The 13,814-nt window shown below is 47.3% G+C and overlaps 1 protein-coding gene across 2 annotated transcripts; it reads right to left on the reverse strand.

The window, feature by feature from the left end:
• Positions 1–1,009: 1,009 nt before the first annotated feature.
• WDR76 (WD repeat domain 76) lies at positions 1,010–13,556 on the reverse strand. Of its 2 annotated transcripts, none has more exons than XM_080395013.1 (13): positions 13,405–13,556; positions 12,758–13,063; positions 11,820–11,912; positions 10,128–10,183; positions 9,316–9,439; positions 8,451–8,552; positions 8,321–8,364; positions 8,076–8,229; positions 6,096–6,248; positions 4,469–4,683; positions 3,830–3,982; positions 2,201–2,254; positions 1,010–1,408 (listed from the first exon to the last, which is right to left on the reverse strand). In XM_080395013.1, the coding sequence occupies exons 1-13, from the start codon at positions 13,471–13,473 to the stop codon at positions 1,153–1,155; spliced, it is 1,779 nt and encodes a 592-aa protein (XP_080251139.1). In that variant the 5' UTR covers positions 13,474–13,556; the 3' UTR covers positions 1,010–1,152. The 2 variants fall into 2 exon arrangements, with proteins under 2 accessions (XP_080251139.1, XP_080251138.1); XM_080395012.1 differs by having other exon boundaries at positions 9,301–9,439.
• Positions 13,557–13,814: the final 258 nt, after the last annotated feature.

The raw sequence follows: 13,814 nt of genomic DNA on the forward strand, positions 1-13,814 counted from the left end.
CAGCAGACCCGGCCCTAGTTTTACCTCTGCAGTTTCCACCCAGCGTTTTACTGCAAAACCATGAGAACTCGTGATTTTTTTTCATCGTATGTTTTTCCTGTATGTTCCATATTATGTCTTGTGTTTCACTACCTGTTAGTTTTACCTGTCTTTATATTAAAATGTTGTTTCCATAGATTCTTATATCAGAAGAAAAAAAAAATATCTCTTCATAGCATACTGCATCTTTAAGCAGTAGATGGTAAAATACCTGAAAATGTGAATTTCTTAGTTTTCATAAAAAACAAAATCTAGGAATTAACCTTTCATGTGCCAAATACTGTAAGTTACATTTTTCCTTCAAAATGTACCTTTTTCTACATATTCAATATCTTAGTTAGCATAAAATCATTGGTGCCATGAAAAGTATTTTTAAATTTAAATAAATATTTAAATATCATGAAAACCAGAGTCGGTATAAGATTTGTTCAGCATCTACGGTGTCGGTACCTATTTTTCACTTGAGTAAAGACTCGGCTCAAACCCCGTGAGGAACGTGGCCTTTGGTGAACCCACTCACCGGTATCAGGAGCGCTGGGGCCACCAGCACAGCGGGGCAGGATGCTCCGCTCTGGCTCTGCGGCACGGCCCCGCGGTCCCTGGTCAGTCAGAGACACGCACAGCCCCGGGTGGCGGCACCGCGGCCGCCTTCCTTCTGCCTCCAGGAAGGTTTAACAAGGCACCTCACTTACGGGACAGATTTTGCCCAAGACACAGATACTCGACACTTCCTACCAGCCTTAACACCACACAAGCCAGCAGAGCGGAAGTGCTCCGGATTCGCTAATGAGAATCATTAAGAAGTGCCTCATACACAGCAGCATCCTACCGAGACAGCGGCCCGTCTTTTTTTTTTTTTTTTTTTTTTGAGAAGTTAGTTCAGTATCAGGGAAGGGTATCTATCTAGGTACGAACTAACTGTCATACCACGATCGTTATCTTTTTCTAATTAAAGACAAGAATGCCAAAGGTAGTTTAGAAGATTTATTCTAAAGCTTTTAAAATACACTTTTGCCCTGAGAAAATACAATTAGCTTAGGAACAGCTCAGTAGGGATTAAACAAATTTAATGCACGAAGGAAAAAAAAAAAAAAAATATCTGAGGCACTTTTCTTATTCTTTGAACACGTGAAGGCGGCCACTGGAGTTGCCGCCCACTAAGACGTTCTTACTGGGATGAACAACATTAATGGAACACACGGAAGCAAGGCAGTTAAGGTTATAAAAAGTGTGCAGCAGTTTTCCGGTATCTTGGAAGACTTCTATGTGCCTCGGACGCGCCATACTGCCCACCACGAAGCAGTCTTCCTGCTTAGGGTCCCAGATTGCTCTGAACCTGGTTAACCAGCGGCCTGTGTTATTGTTATGACTTCAGAGAAACAAACAGGGAGAGAAAGAGAGAAACATTCCTCTTACTGAACCCAGTATTTTTAAGTGTCCTCATTTATGTCCTATTTGCCTAAGTCCATCTTCCGCCCTCCTAAACCATCGCTCAGCACTGTCCCACACCGGACAGCCCGAGCTGCTCGGAGCCGTTCATCGCTATCCTACCACGGGTGGGATGGACAAGGAAATGTAACGGAGCAAGGAGGTAAAGCAGAGAGTACTCTGACATAAGTGATTGTTAGTCCAAGTGGTTACACTTCACGGTCACAGATTTCAGTAAAAATAGCACAAGTACAGATCTGGCCTTTCAATAAACTAAGAATTTTCAAGCCAGTCACTCATCTGATTCCAGCTCCTTAGCAAACCAACACTGACAACAACCGGCCCTTCTGGAGCACAAAGGTGTCACAAGTGTTGACTACCCAAACCCACGCATTTACTGGTAAGAAGTAACCTCTGGTATTTCAACAGCGCACACAGCGAGAGCATTCTGACACAAAACACATTTCTAAGTCACAAACCGGCCTGTTCCCAGTCCACAGGAAGGCAGCGAAGCTTCCCTGCGGGCCGTACCGCTCAGAGCCCTGCTTTTGGCACAGAAGCCACTGCTGGCACTCGCGAGGACTAGAGCACATTCTCAGGCAAGGAGGGCAGCTGGCTGCTGTCACCCCCACAGCCGCCAGCGACCCCCCGGCTGTTTGGACAATCGGCACCGCGCAGCCCCCAGCAGGACAGCCCCAGCACGCTGTCCTTAGCCCCAGCGCGCTCCGCTTACCTGACAGTACTGAGAACTGTGACCGCTGGTGACAAAGAGGTGGTGTCGTAGATCCTGGAACACAAAACAGCGTGTTAATAAAACATGCACATGTTAAAAAAGGCCACCCTCTCCTCCTAAAGGAGGTATCAGCACAGGGGCCAGACGACAGGAGATTCTGGACCACAGTGACAAACCGCACACAGACATCCAGCCCAAATACAAGTGCCAACATTCCAAATGAAATTATTAAATTTTCTTTTTTAATTGGATTTGCTTTTAGCTAGAATTGAAGGTCATCAGTTCTGAAAGGTGTTACAGGAAGAGCACCAGAACAGTTCTAGGACAGGTGACAGGCTCGAGTCCGCTCAGTCGCTGCACAAACAGGCTGCCCCGAGAAGGACACAAGAGAAGGCAAAACACGTGCCCGAGTGAACCCCCAGCACTAACAGCTTGCGGTGCCGGGAATTCCTCAGGCAGGTGTGCGCTCCACTGACAGACAAACCAACAGATCCCCTGTTCTAGGCTCTCCTTCACCTGGATGAGCTTCTAGGATCCCACCCCGCAAGGGCACAAAGTTCCACGAGCTGCTGAGTTAAGAGCCGCTTGCTTTCTTCCGCGGAGGAGGCACCGAATAAATGAACCCGTATCTGTTTTCTCCAGTCTGTCAAGCACAAACATCCTGGTTTACTCATAACCATTTTGTACTCCGAGGCTCGCTCTCTTAGCACCAAGGATTTACAATGTCCGTAACCAAGCTCACGATGGAGAGCAGACCTTCATTATATATAGTAAGCACATCACAGGAAAGAAAGCATTACAGCAACACAGAACTCGCACAAAAGAGCTCTCTCCTGTGTATGTGCAAGGGGAAAGAAAGAAAATCCGATTTCCAGACAAAACACCTAATACTGCAACAACTGCACCGCATTCAGATCCCTTCCAGAATGCACACACTTACCCCACCTTTTAAAACAACGGGCAGTCTCCAGAGCAGAGGCGTGACTTCCAACCTGGCCTTAACTGCCCCCCCCCCCCCATTTGTACCTGCTAGTCTTTGATACAATCCAGGACTTAGAAACATGTACCTGGCGAATACGCAGACGCAACCAGGTCTTTACATGAACAGATCACCTAAATTATGGTCACAAAACTACAAAGTAGAAAAAAAAAACCCTAGATTTCTAATACAACACAACTCACAGCAGTTTAAATTATCAAATGGTAGACCAGTTACTAAAGAGCTGATATCATCATAATTTTAAGTACCAGCAGCTAAAAATAAATACAGTTTCTAAGCATTCTGAATTTATATTTATAAGCCAGGATTTTGGCTGGTTTTTGTTTGTGTGGGTTTGGGTTTTTTGTTGGGTTTTGTTTGTTTGTTTTTAAAAGACTAACAGTACCTGTGTATTTTACTGTTCACTGTTAAATGTTCTTCAGGAAAATGAGAATTAGAAAAACAACCCACCCAAAAATGATGAAAAACAACATTAAAAATGCCAATGCAAGTAAATCTTTATCACTTTTCTAAAAAGCGATAAAGACAGAAAGCTCTCAGTGATGGGTCATGCAGACAGGAAATAACAGTAATGCAAAACCACCCGTTGACACTTTCCATATAGATTGCTCCTTCCCACACTGCCTTACCTCAGCTTATCGTCAGCACACACTGTCACAACTCTGTTCCCAGTGACAGGCGAGAAATACGCTGAAGCGACACTTTTCGTGTGTCCTTTGAGAGAGCTCACAGGCTTGTTCCCCTTGGGCTTCAGGTATCGAACATCATAAATACAAACATCCCTGCAACACACACCACACAGAACGCAGCTGACAAGGCAACAGTTAAATAATGATTCTCCATTTACCGAACAACGCTGTGAGCTGTTTAGAACTTCACTCCGGCCGTGCATATTCACTCAAATGGCCAGTGGTTCCAAAGGACTTTGAGAGCACCAGAACCAGCTCAGACCAGGAGCTCATTAAAATCTCTCTGCACCATGATCTGCCAAAATCCAGTGACAGAAAAGACCATTTTGTACCTGTTACTAAAAGCTGAAGGGAAGTCAAAGCGTATCCTGTTTTAAATCCTGCTAAGAACTAAAAACATGTTTTCTAAAATGATCAAGAAAGCTTTGACTATGCACGGAGGCTGACAAATTGTCTGCCTCACCAGCAGCTGCTCCTGCTCCTGCCCTCCCAACGTGCCATTTACAGCCGACTTCAGGCACCAGTGCAGACAGAACGCTGAAAATACAGAACAACTGCTGTTCATTTTGAGATACGTACACTGAGCCAGCAGCAACGAAATACTGTTTATTCACCGGATGAACGTGGACTGTCCTTGTTCTTTTGAAGCCAATGTCTGCGGAAAGCTCAGAAGATGTTCCTGGGGTCCGTCTGTCCACAACAGCGACATCGCCATCCCAGTGTCCTACTATTGCAGTGGAGGCATTATCTTCCAAAAAGTCAAAGGAAGATAAGTTTTCCTCACTTCTCCATATCTGAGCACAGAAAAAGGTCAAATGTAACCAGAACTATTCGATGAGATACACAGAGTTATTAACAATACCCAGAACATTCTATGGGCTGTAGATTTCATGCTCTCCCTTTTTGATATACTAAAAATACTAACAGAGACTGCCCCATTTGTTAGTTCCTGCCGCAGCTCTCCATGAAGGAACGCTCCTGTAGAACTGGTAAGCTTTCTACGGCGGAGATGATTAGCCATCCAAAACAAACTGGAATCAACACACTCTGCATTCGCTGCTAGAATTCTTACAAGACACTATCACCTCTATGTTCCAGCAGTCAAACGGCTGTTACCCTCAGGCACATGCTGACTGAGGATTAATGATGCTGTTCAGTCTCCGATGCTACAGAAACCTTGAGTCAGGTGCAGAAATGTGAATTTGGTTTCCTGTAATTTGGGAGATCGGAGTCAGGATGTCAAACCACCTTATCCCATGGCAGTTTCCTCTCAACGCAGCGATCAGCCACAAGTGCGAGAACGCTGCAGGAAAGCTTCCATGTTTCAGCTCTCTAGGCACGCAGACTCTCCCCGCTGGCAGCTGCGGCCTTTCCAAGAGCAGTTAATACTCCCAGAGGTATCACAAGGCTGTGCAAGCTGGCACAAGGCAAACCCAGCAGGAGAACGGCATTTCTCTTCCCTTGACCTCCAGACACGTTCTTGCAAGCATTTGTCCCAAAGGGCAAGGCCCCCCGCCCCGACCTTCCCGGCCTCCTGACCAACCAATTGCAGATACTTCCCAAGCAGCTGGCCTGCCTACAACCCCACCAAAATGACAGTGCCTGCAAGAGCCGGGGGAAAAAAAGCTTTAAACACTTGCAGCTTGTTACATTTTCCAACTCTTGAGAGCTGATCAATGCAGATGTATCTGCCAAAAGCAAGTAAACAAAGCAAGCATCACCAAGCTCCTCAGCTCAGCTGTCTGGCTCACCGCGGAGACAGTCACAGCATTTTGCTCACTTGAAGCCTGAGAAAAGCAAAGTCAGCTCATGCTTTATGTTGTTTTACAATGTGTATTTGGGCAGGGGTGGGCTGTAAGATGTCGTTCTTCAAATCGCTCTCGTTTGTCATTGTTAAAAGGTAATGCTTTTGAAGAGAGGCACGTAGGAGATAGGAAATTAAATTCAATACTTGCAACTGTCTCTGCAGGAAGGAAATCGGGAGTACCCAAGCTGTTACTATGTTTTATTGAGTAGGAAGCATCTGCGTATTTTTATGATGTTAATTAAAGGTTACTTCACGGGTCCCTGCAGAAATGGAATCTTCAACTTTCTTGTTAACAAAACAACCAACAAATAACATCTTGGGTACAACGAGACTAAAACTTCAGAGCAGTGCACTCCGAGATTTCCAAGGAGTACGCAGCACAACTGAGGGAGCACTCACCTCATCAAAGACAGCTTTAGTGACGTCGCCGCATCGCAGACTTTCGCTGCTTAGAGACAGCAAGTGAGCAGGATTGAACGGAGAAAAATGCATGCAGCTGACCGAATAGCTATGTGGAATGAAGACACAGGCTGCTGCTTCAGATTTACAGTCCTGAAAAACAAGTGAGATTTAGCGGACACAGATGCTAATCACTGTAGGTACTTCTATTAATGACAGCAACTTTTGAAGTACATGTTTCAACATGTTTGAAGTCTCTGTTTTTCACATGTTCTCAGTCTGCTCTGGATATGGAGGAGGCAGCAGGGGGCTTGGTGCATGGAGACACCAGCACAGGTAACAGCAGCAAGCCTGCTTCGGGGCACAGCCTGCCCAGGCTGATGTCTCACCCAAACAGCCTCCAAACACCTCTGCGTGGGAGAGAGAACTGCCCTCGCCCAGACCACTCAACACAGCACTGCTAGGCTCCGGCCTCCCTCCCTCTACCATTTTCTCTGCTACACAAGTAATTGCGCTTGTGCTCAAAGGAGCACTAAGAATTTACTCTCCGTTTCAGAATTCCGTTTCTCAATTAGGAAAAGCTGCAACTTTCTGCTGTAATTTAAGTGCATTTGTCACTGCAGTCAACAATGCTGTATCTAGACATCGAGATCTGGCTCTCTTTCACTGACAGAATTGGTTTCTCAATTACCAGTGCTGAACATCTTACTGAGGACTATACATATGCCTTTTACATCAAAATATGTAAGTATTAGGTTACTTAGAACTCAAGCTAAATTATAGTGACCCAAACTGAATGTAAAGCAGAATCTCCTACATCTCTTCTGATTTTAGCATCATTCAAGCTCTGTTATTTTAAAAGAAACCAAACGGACCATTTTGGAGCAAGTAAAACCAGTTCATTCCACAAAGATCAGTCTGCCCCCAAACCTGGTCAAGTCCAACTCACTTCAGAAAAATGAAAAAAGGGAGAGCAAAACCAGGGAAAAGAGGATCTTCAACAATTCTAGGCTTCCGCTGAAACATCTTTGCAAGTACACAAAGAGGACCTGCAGCACTCGGAGACTTTGTCCTCCCCATCACCAGATCATGCTCCTCAACAGGCAGCAACCGCAGCTGCAGAGCCTTCTAAATTGCATGGAGCAGTTTAAACTTATAATTGAGTAAGAGTCTCGGAGCTGAATTTAGTTTATCAGTTTCCTGAAGCTGTCAAAGCAGAAATGACTCGAAACTCGAGAGGTTAATGGCATTGCAAAAAAAGAAAAGAAAATCTGCATGTGTGTGAACTTCAAGCAGCTGGCTTGCATGATGTGGGACCAAAGTGGAGAGAGGTTACATAGGTGTAAGTCAAGGGCACGAATAAAAATTCTTGCTGCAGGAGTAATTAAGGCAATTCAGAAACAACAGTGAGACTATCTGCAAAGCCCTCAAAAGTTTTCAAAGCACCAAATGCTAAGCTATTTTCCAGAGACAATGTAGGTAAATATGTGCCAGCAGATATACTGGCATAGCAATTTTATCTCTGCTGTCTGGAAAAACAGTGACTCACTGCAGCTACCCAAAATTTGTACAAACTCAAAAAAACAAATACTTGAGCACCCATTTCCCCTCACTCTCCAAAACCTAGCTGTGGTATTGCTGCAAGTTCCTGAATTTCTCAACAGTGAATTGCGATTGTAACCCTTACCGATAATATTTTTTCAGCTAGCGATCCATTTTCTTCTGCTCTGCTCTGCCCTGCCAAATTAGCAGTGCAACCTTTCCTCCCATTAAACCTGGGTTTGCCAAGGACCAGACAGACCTTTCAAGCAATTCTGGTGAGCCTCAATTTAAGAGACACCCTCGTGTTCTCCGTAAGAATGGCCAAAGTCTTAAAATACCATCGTGAGCCTGACAAAAATGACACTCCAGGCTGTGCCATATCTGCCTTCATCCTGCCACAAACAGCTCTGCCAGGTGAAGAGCACACGAATAACTCACCACATTCCAGAGACCAATCTGCCCAGACTTGTCTCCAGCTGCCACAAAGATAAGGCTTTCAGAAGGATGGATAGCCATAGAGCATACTCGGTATTTCACAACCTTTTTAATGTTATCTTCACTGAGGACCATGCTGTTCAGGCTGTCTTGGTATCTAGACAACATCACCAACACGTTAGCTATTCAAGAGAAGAAAGGAGGAGAACAAGACAATACCCAGTTTTTAGCTGCTGTCTCCAGATTACCTTTGCAGGCCAGGCGTGCGCTTTTCAGTATCATTAGCTTTCATCTACAGATAGAAAGGAAATATTTATCAGAATTAGAACCCAAGCTAAATTACGTTATCCAAAAGCAACGAATTGTAACTAATAATACCTCACTTATCCGCATCCATGTAGTCAGTAACTCCTCCATTAATTTACTGTTCTCCATCTGATCTTCTTGAACCATTGGCAAAGGTCCGGCTGGAACCTGAGGCTGGAATGACATTAGAAATTTTCCTAACTCAAAACTAAAACGACAAGTCGGGCGAACTGTTACTTTCCACACACCAGATATTCTGACAACACATAAACATTTTAAAAAAGTTTGCACCAACATATTTTAAATAGATAAACAGAACTTCACTGAACCCAACAGCAAAGACAAACCGGCACAGCAATTGTTTTTTCCTCTCCGTTCTCACACTCCAGTAAGGTTGATCTTCAAGAACTATATTACAGAGATTTAGCTTTATTCTGCAGCACCATGGAAGATTTAAACTCCCATCTCTCAGAGCAATAAAATTTTTACTTGTTGCTATATAACTACTTCAAAAAGGTAGTAAATATTTCAAAGGAAAATAAAGCAGATCAAAAGTTACAGGGAAATAACATTAAAACAGCATAATAAAACTTTGAATTTAAAACTGCTCAAATCTATGGGCTGTTGAAAAACGCGTAACATTTTTCCTCAGGACCCTTCTGATCATCTGAAACAGCACTATTTCATCAACCTGAGTCACAAAATATTGACTAACTTTCAGAGAGGACATGGGAAGCCTGCTATTCAATACGCTTCAGGGTGAAAGAATTTACGTTTTATTATTGCCACTGTATAACACGCCTTTCCAAATGTCTAAGAGTTTTTACAACAAGCTCAGCAATGACAAGTATTATCAAGTCAAATTCACCAGCACTGTTTTTATAAAGCTGCTGTGTATACACACACACATATCTCCTCTAACCTCTCCCAGCCTTACATATTCCCCTGCTCCTGGCTGGGCAGGCATCATCTCTGGCATTGGAATTCCTGACGGCTCTACTCTTTGTAAACGCATAGATCTTCGCCGTACTGTTTCATCTTCTACCTTTTTAGGCTTATCTCTAGAACAATTAAAACATTTCAAAATTACAGACACATTTAAATAACGTTAAGTCCTCTGCATATACGTACAAGACTCTAGGGTAGGTTCAGAAGTATAGCTCTAACACCTTGGCCCAGAATTACAGCCTAACTAGTTTTGATTCACTTAAAGTTTTTTCCACTTTCTTTCATCATGCATCTTATTCTTTAGTTGGACTTAAGCCCGTTTTTCTGCTTTGTCGGGCACCATTTTGGCACCTTTAACTGTCTTTGCTTCTACACTAATCGGTTACCCTATCCCCTGCATCTAGTTCTCCCCCTCTCTTTCCTTCCCACACTTTTTCCCATCATTGGTTTCCATCATTTAACACTTCTTTCTTAAGCCGTCGTGCAAAAGTATTGTCAGCAAAAAGTAGTGTGCTTGAAATACCTTAATACAAATATCACAAAAAGAACAAATTCTGTAATTTGAGAAAAAAAGACATGAATACTGTCATTTTTCTTTCCAAACAATGGCAGAGGAGAGGCACTACCTGTTGATGAATTCATACTGCTTAAAATAATCAGCTATTCAGATTTAGCTTTATAGGGAGACTTCCTCACTAGCTCTCCCTTTTCACAGTATCGGGTATGGGCAGATGGAAGCGCTAAACAAGCTAAAAGGCAATAAAGGAACAGTGACACAAATTTCATACAAAGTTATTTTACCTTTTGGTGACACGAGATTGTCTTTTAGTTGTAATTTGGTAAAGTCTTGCAGCTGACTTGAAGAGAAAAAAAAAAGATTAAAAATATATATAACAAGCATAAAAGATTAGCCTGTATAAAATACAATTACCTAAAGACTGCAGTAAACTATACTGTAATTATAACAATAATGAAAAGGGATTTTTAAGCATCAAGCTGTGTTGTGACCGCTTCGCTTCCACGTACCAGCAAGAATTCCCCAATTTCTACGAACAGTGCGCAGGAGCACAGTACAGTCTTGACGTTCTGTGGCCCTTCTTTACACAGAACAAAGAAAATACTCTAAATACTACACACCAGACACAGAAAGACATTTAAAGTAGAACCTGTAACCACAGAGGCCTCCATTCACGGCATCTTCTTCATTACATTTTGAAGACAGGCATTGACGGGCCAAGGCCAACTGTACAAGTTTCACCAAGGCCAAGTGCCAGGTGGGCCACAGCAACCCCATGCAATGCTGCGGGCTGGGGGAAGAGCAGCTGGGAAGCTGCTTGGTGGGAAAGGACCTGGGGGTGCTGGTCAGGAACCAGCTGAACATGAGCCGGCAGCGCATCCAGGTAGCCAAGGCGGCCAACAGCATCCTGGCTTGTATCAGAAATGGTGTGGCCAGCAGGACCAGGGCAGTGACTGTCCCCCTGTACTGGGCACTGGTTGAGGCTGCATCTCAAATCCTGGGTCCAGTTCTGAGCCCCTCGCTGCAAGGCAGACACTGAGGTGCTGGAGCGTGTCCAGAGATGGGCAACGGAGCTGGGGAACCAGTCTGATGGGAGTGGCCCAGGGCGCTGGGGTTGTTCAGCCTGGAGATAAGGAGGCTGACGCGGGGACCTTACTGCTCTCTGCAGCTGCCTGGCAGGAGCTTGTAGCGAGGTGGGGGTCGGTCTCTTCTTCCAAGTAACAAGCGATGGGACAAGAGGAAACGGCCTGAAGTTGCAGCAGGGGAGGTTTACACTAGATGTTAGGAAAAACTTCTTCACCGAAAGGGCTGTCAGGCCCTGGAGGAGGCTGCCCTGGGAAGGGGTGGAGTCACCATCCCTGGGGGCATTTGAAAGGTGTGCACATGCCCTGCAGGCTCTTCCCAAGAGCTTCTCAAAGCCAGGGCGGTGAGCTGAACCCTCCCGTGCCAGGCAGGCAGCTGGCAACCAGCTAACCCACGTGCACTGTGCCTCCCGTGCAAGAGCTCAGCAGCCTCCACAGGTAACACAGTGCACGAGGAAGGGATGGGAGCACACGTGATAGGAGCGAGGCACATACCACGCTCATGCTGCCCACGACACACACACAACCACCTTCACGTCAGTGTTTCACCCAAGTGTCACCTGGCCTGGTGCTGCTGGCTCTGCAGCTCTTGGGACCACAGGCACCAGCGTGGCTGGGTGCTGCTGCCATGGAATACCATACAAGTGGGATTTTGCTTTCCTCACTCTTGTCAAGTTTAACCAATGCCTCGCCCTCTTAGGAAAAAGGTAACTAGCGGCACAACCCCCCATTTTTTTTATCCAGTCAGGGCAGTCCCGATGTCTCAGGAAATTTTCACGGCTTTCCTCACACACCTGCCACTGTTAGAGAAGGGTTTCACAACAAGAAGGGTGACAGTACAGTTACCACACTTGTAATAAACTAATTTTGATGCTACTTAGAATCTATACGAACCTTATGCAACTTTAAAGCAGCGAAGAATTTAGCATTTTCTGTAATGTTCTTTAGTCTTTTCCTTTCATAAGCTGATAACTGTGAGTATCCATCCTACAAAAAGAAAAGTCAAATATTCTTCATCATACAGTTACACGGCCTGCAAGAGATGTCCCAGGCTTCTGGAAGTGAGTCTCCAAATCGACTGTCTAAATTATTTAGAAGTGGTTCAATATATCTGTAAACAAACAAACAAAAACCCCTATGCAAACCGGGGTGAGCCCATATCAATCCCAAAACTTGTCCATATAGACACTAGCTCACACTATAAAACTTATTCCTAGTATTAATTCCACAAAAAGAGCAGTTCACCAAAATCTTGCTAGAACGGAAACAAAACTAAGGTGACTGAATAAACAGAAGTTCAGTGACACAGCAAACATTACAGATGAATGAAATACACTCTTAGATCATTTTTATCTGTCATAGAGGGGAAGGTGGACTTGACAAGGTGAAATGATGATTTAAACGTAAGTGAACATTGACAAGACTATTGCATCTTATGACTGTATCCACCCGTAACAATGCCTGGGAGATGGTTATTGACAGCACTAGAACATACTGGTGCTTTTGCCACTGCGTTTTATACGCCCTGACTGACAGCAAGAGCATTTTTTTCATCCCTTAAGACATTCTGAAAGGGTAAAATAGAGTTTTGTACTACCAGCCAGAGATATTAAAAAAAAAAAAATACATGAAGAGGAAAACCACTTTCTAACTTTACTTTTATGAACACAATGAACGCGCACCTTGAGAAGTGCAGACCCACCCCCTTTGCTGCAGCCCAGGCGCAAACAACTCCCACCTGACGCTGCTGCTGCTTCGGAAAAGCCCCCCGGGGCCGGGCAGCCGCCCTGCGCGGTCACGAGTGGGGAGGGTCCCCACGGGCGGGCACTCACCAGCGCAGCGTCGCCTCCATCGCTCCCGTCGCTGTCCGCGTCCAAAACGCCGTCCGAGCCGCTGGCGGCCGGGCTGCCGGGGGGCGGGCTGGGCTCCGGGCTGGGCTCCAGGCAGAGCCGCTTGCCGCCCGGCGCCCTGCCCTCCGCCGCCCCGCCGTAGGCGCCCAGCAGCCGCTTCTGGGGCATGCGGCGGCCCGCGACGGCCATCGGCGTGAGCAGCACCCGCAGCTGCTGCGCCCCACCGGCTCGCCGCTCGCCCCGCTGCGGGCTCAGCCGCGGCTGGCCGGGCCCCGTCGGGGTGGACTCCTGCGGGGGCAAAGCGGGGCTGGGCGGGGAGCCGCAGCTCGGGCCGTCCCCGCGCCCGCCGCCCGCCCCGTCCCGCTCCTCACGGCCCCGGCGCCCCCCCGGCGCCCCCTCCTCACGGCCCCGGCGCCCCTCGGCCGCCGCTCTCCTCAGGGACCCGGGCCCTTCAGCCACCCCCCTCCTCACGGCCCCGGGACCCCCTCCCCACGGCCACGGCTGCCCTCGGCCGCCCCCCTCCCCACGGCCGCTGCGGCCCCTTCAGCCCGCCGTCCCCTCTCCCCAGCGCGCCGGTTCCCGCCGCCCCGGGAAGGCAGCTCTCACGGCGGCCCCCACCCGCCCCAGACCTGCATCCGCTGCTGGGTGCGCGGCGACAGCCCCTCGGGCTCCAGCGTCCCGGTCTGCGGCAGCGCCATGGCGGGCGAGTGGCGGGCGGGCGCGGGGGCGGAGCGGCCGTTTCCCGCTCCGGCTGAGGGGCGGCCCGGGCGGGCTTCCGGCCACGGCGCCTTCCCCCTGGCGGCCGCCGCTCCCGCAGCGCGGTGCCGCCGGGCTGGCGCGGGGCCCGAGGGCTGAGTCCGGCCCCACAGCCCGCCCTGGCCCGGGGCGCTGCGTGAGGGATCCAAGGCTGCGGTGCCAGGAGCGGGGTGGCAGCGCGGGGGCTGTAATTGCACCTTGCGAGTGCTTGCCGCAGTCAGGCTCAGGAGGGAAAAAGCAAATTTAACAGGGAGTTTAGTTGAAACGGGCTGAAACGGGGGAG

Source organism: Falco punctatus, assembly GCF_963210335.1.
Source record: "Falco punctatus genome assembly, chromosome: 7".
Taxonomy (NCBI): domain Eukaryota; kingdom Metazoa; phylum Chordata; class Aves; order Falconiformes; family Falconidae; genus Falco; species Falco punctatus.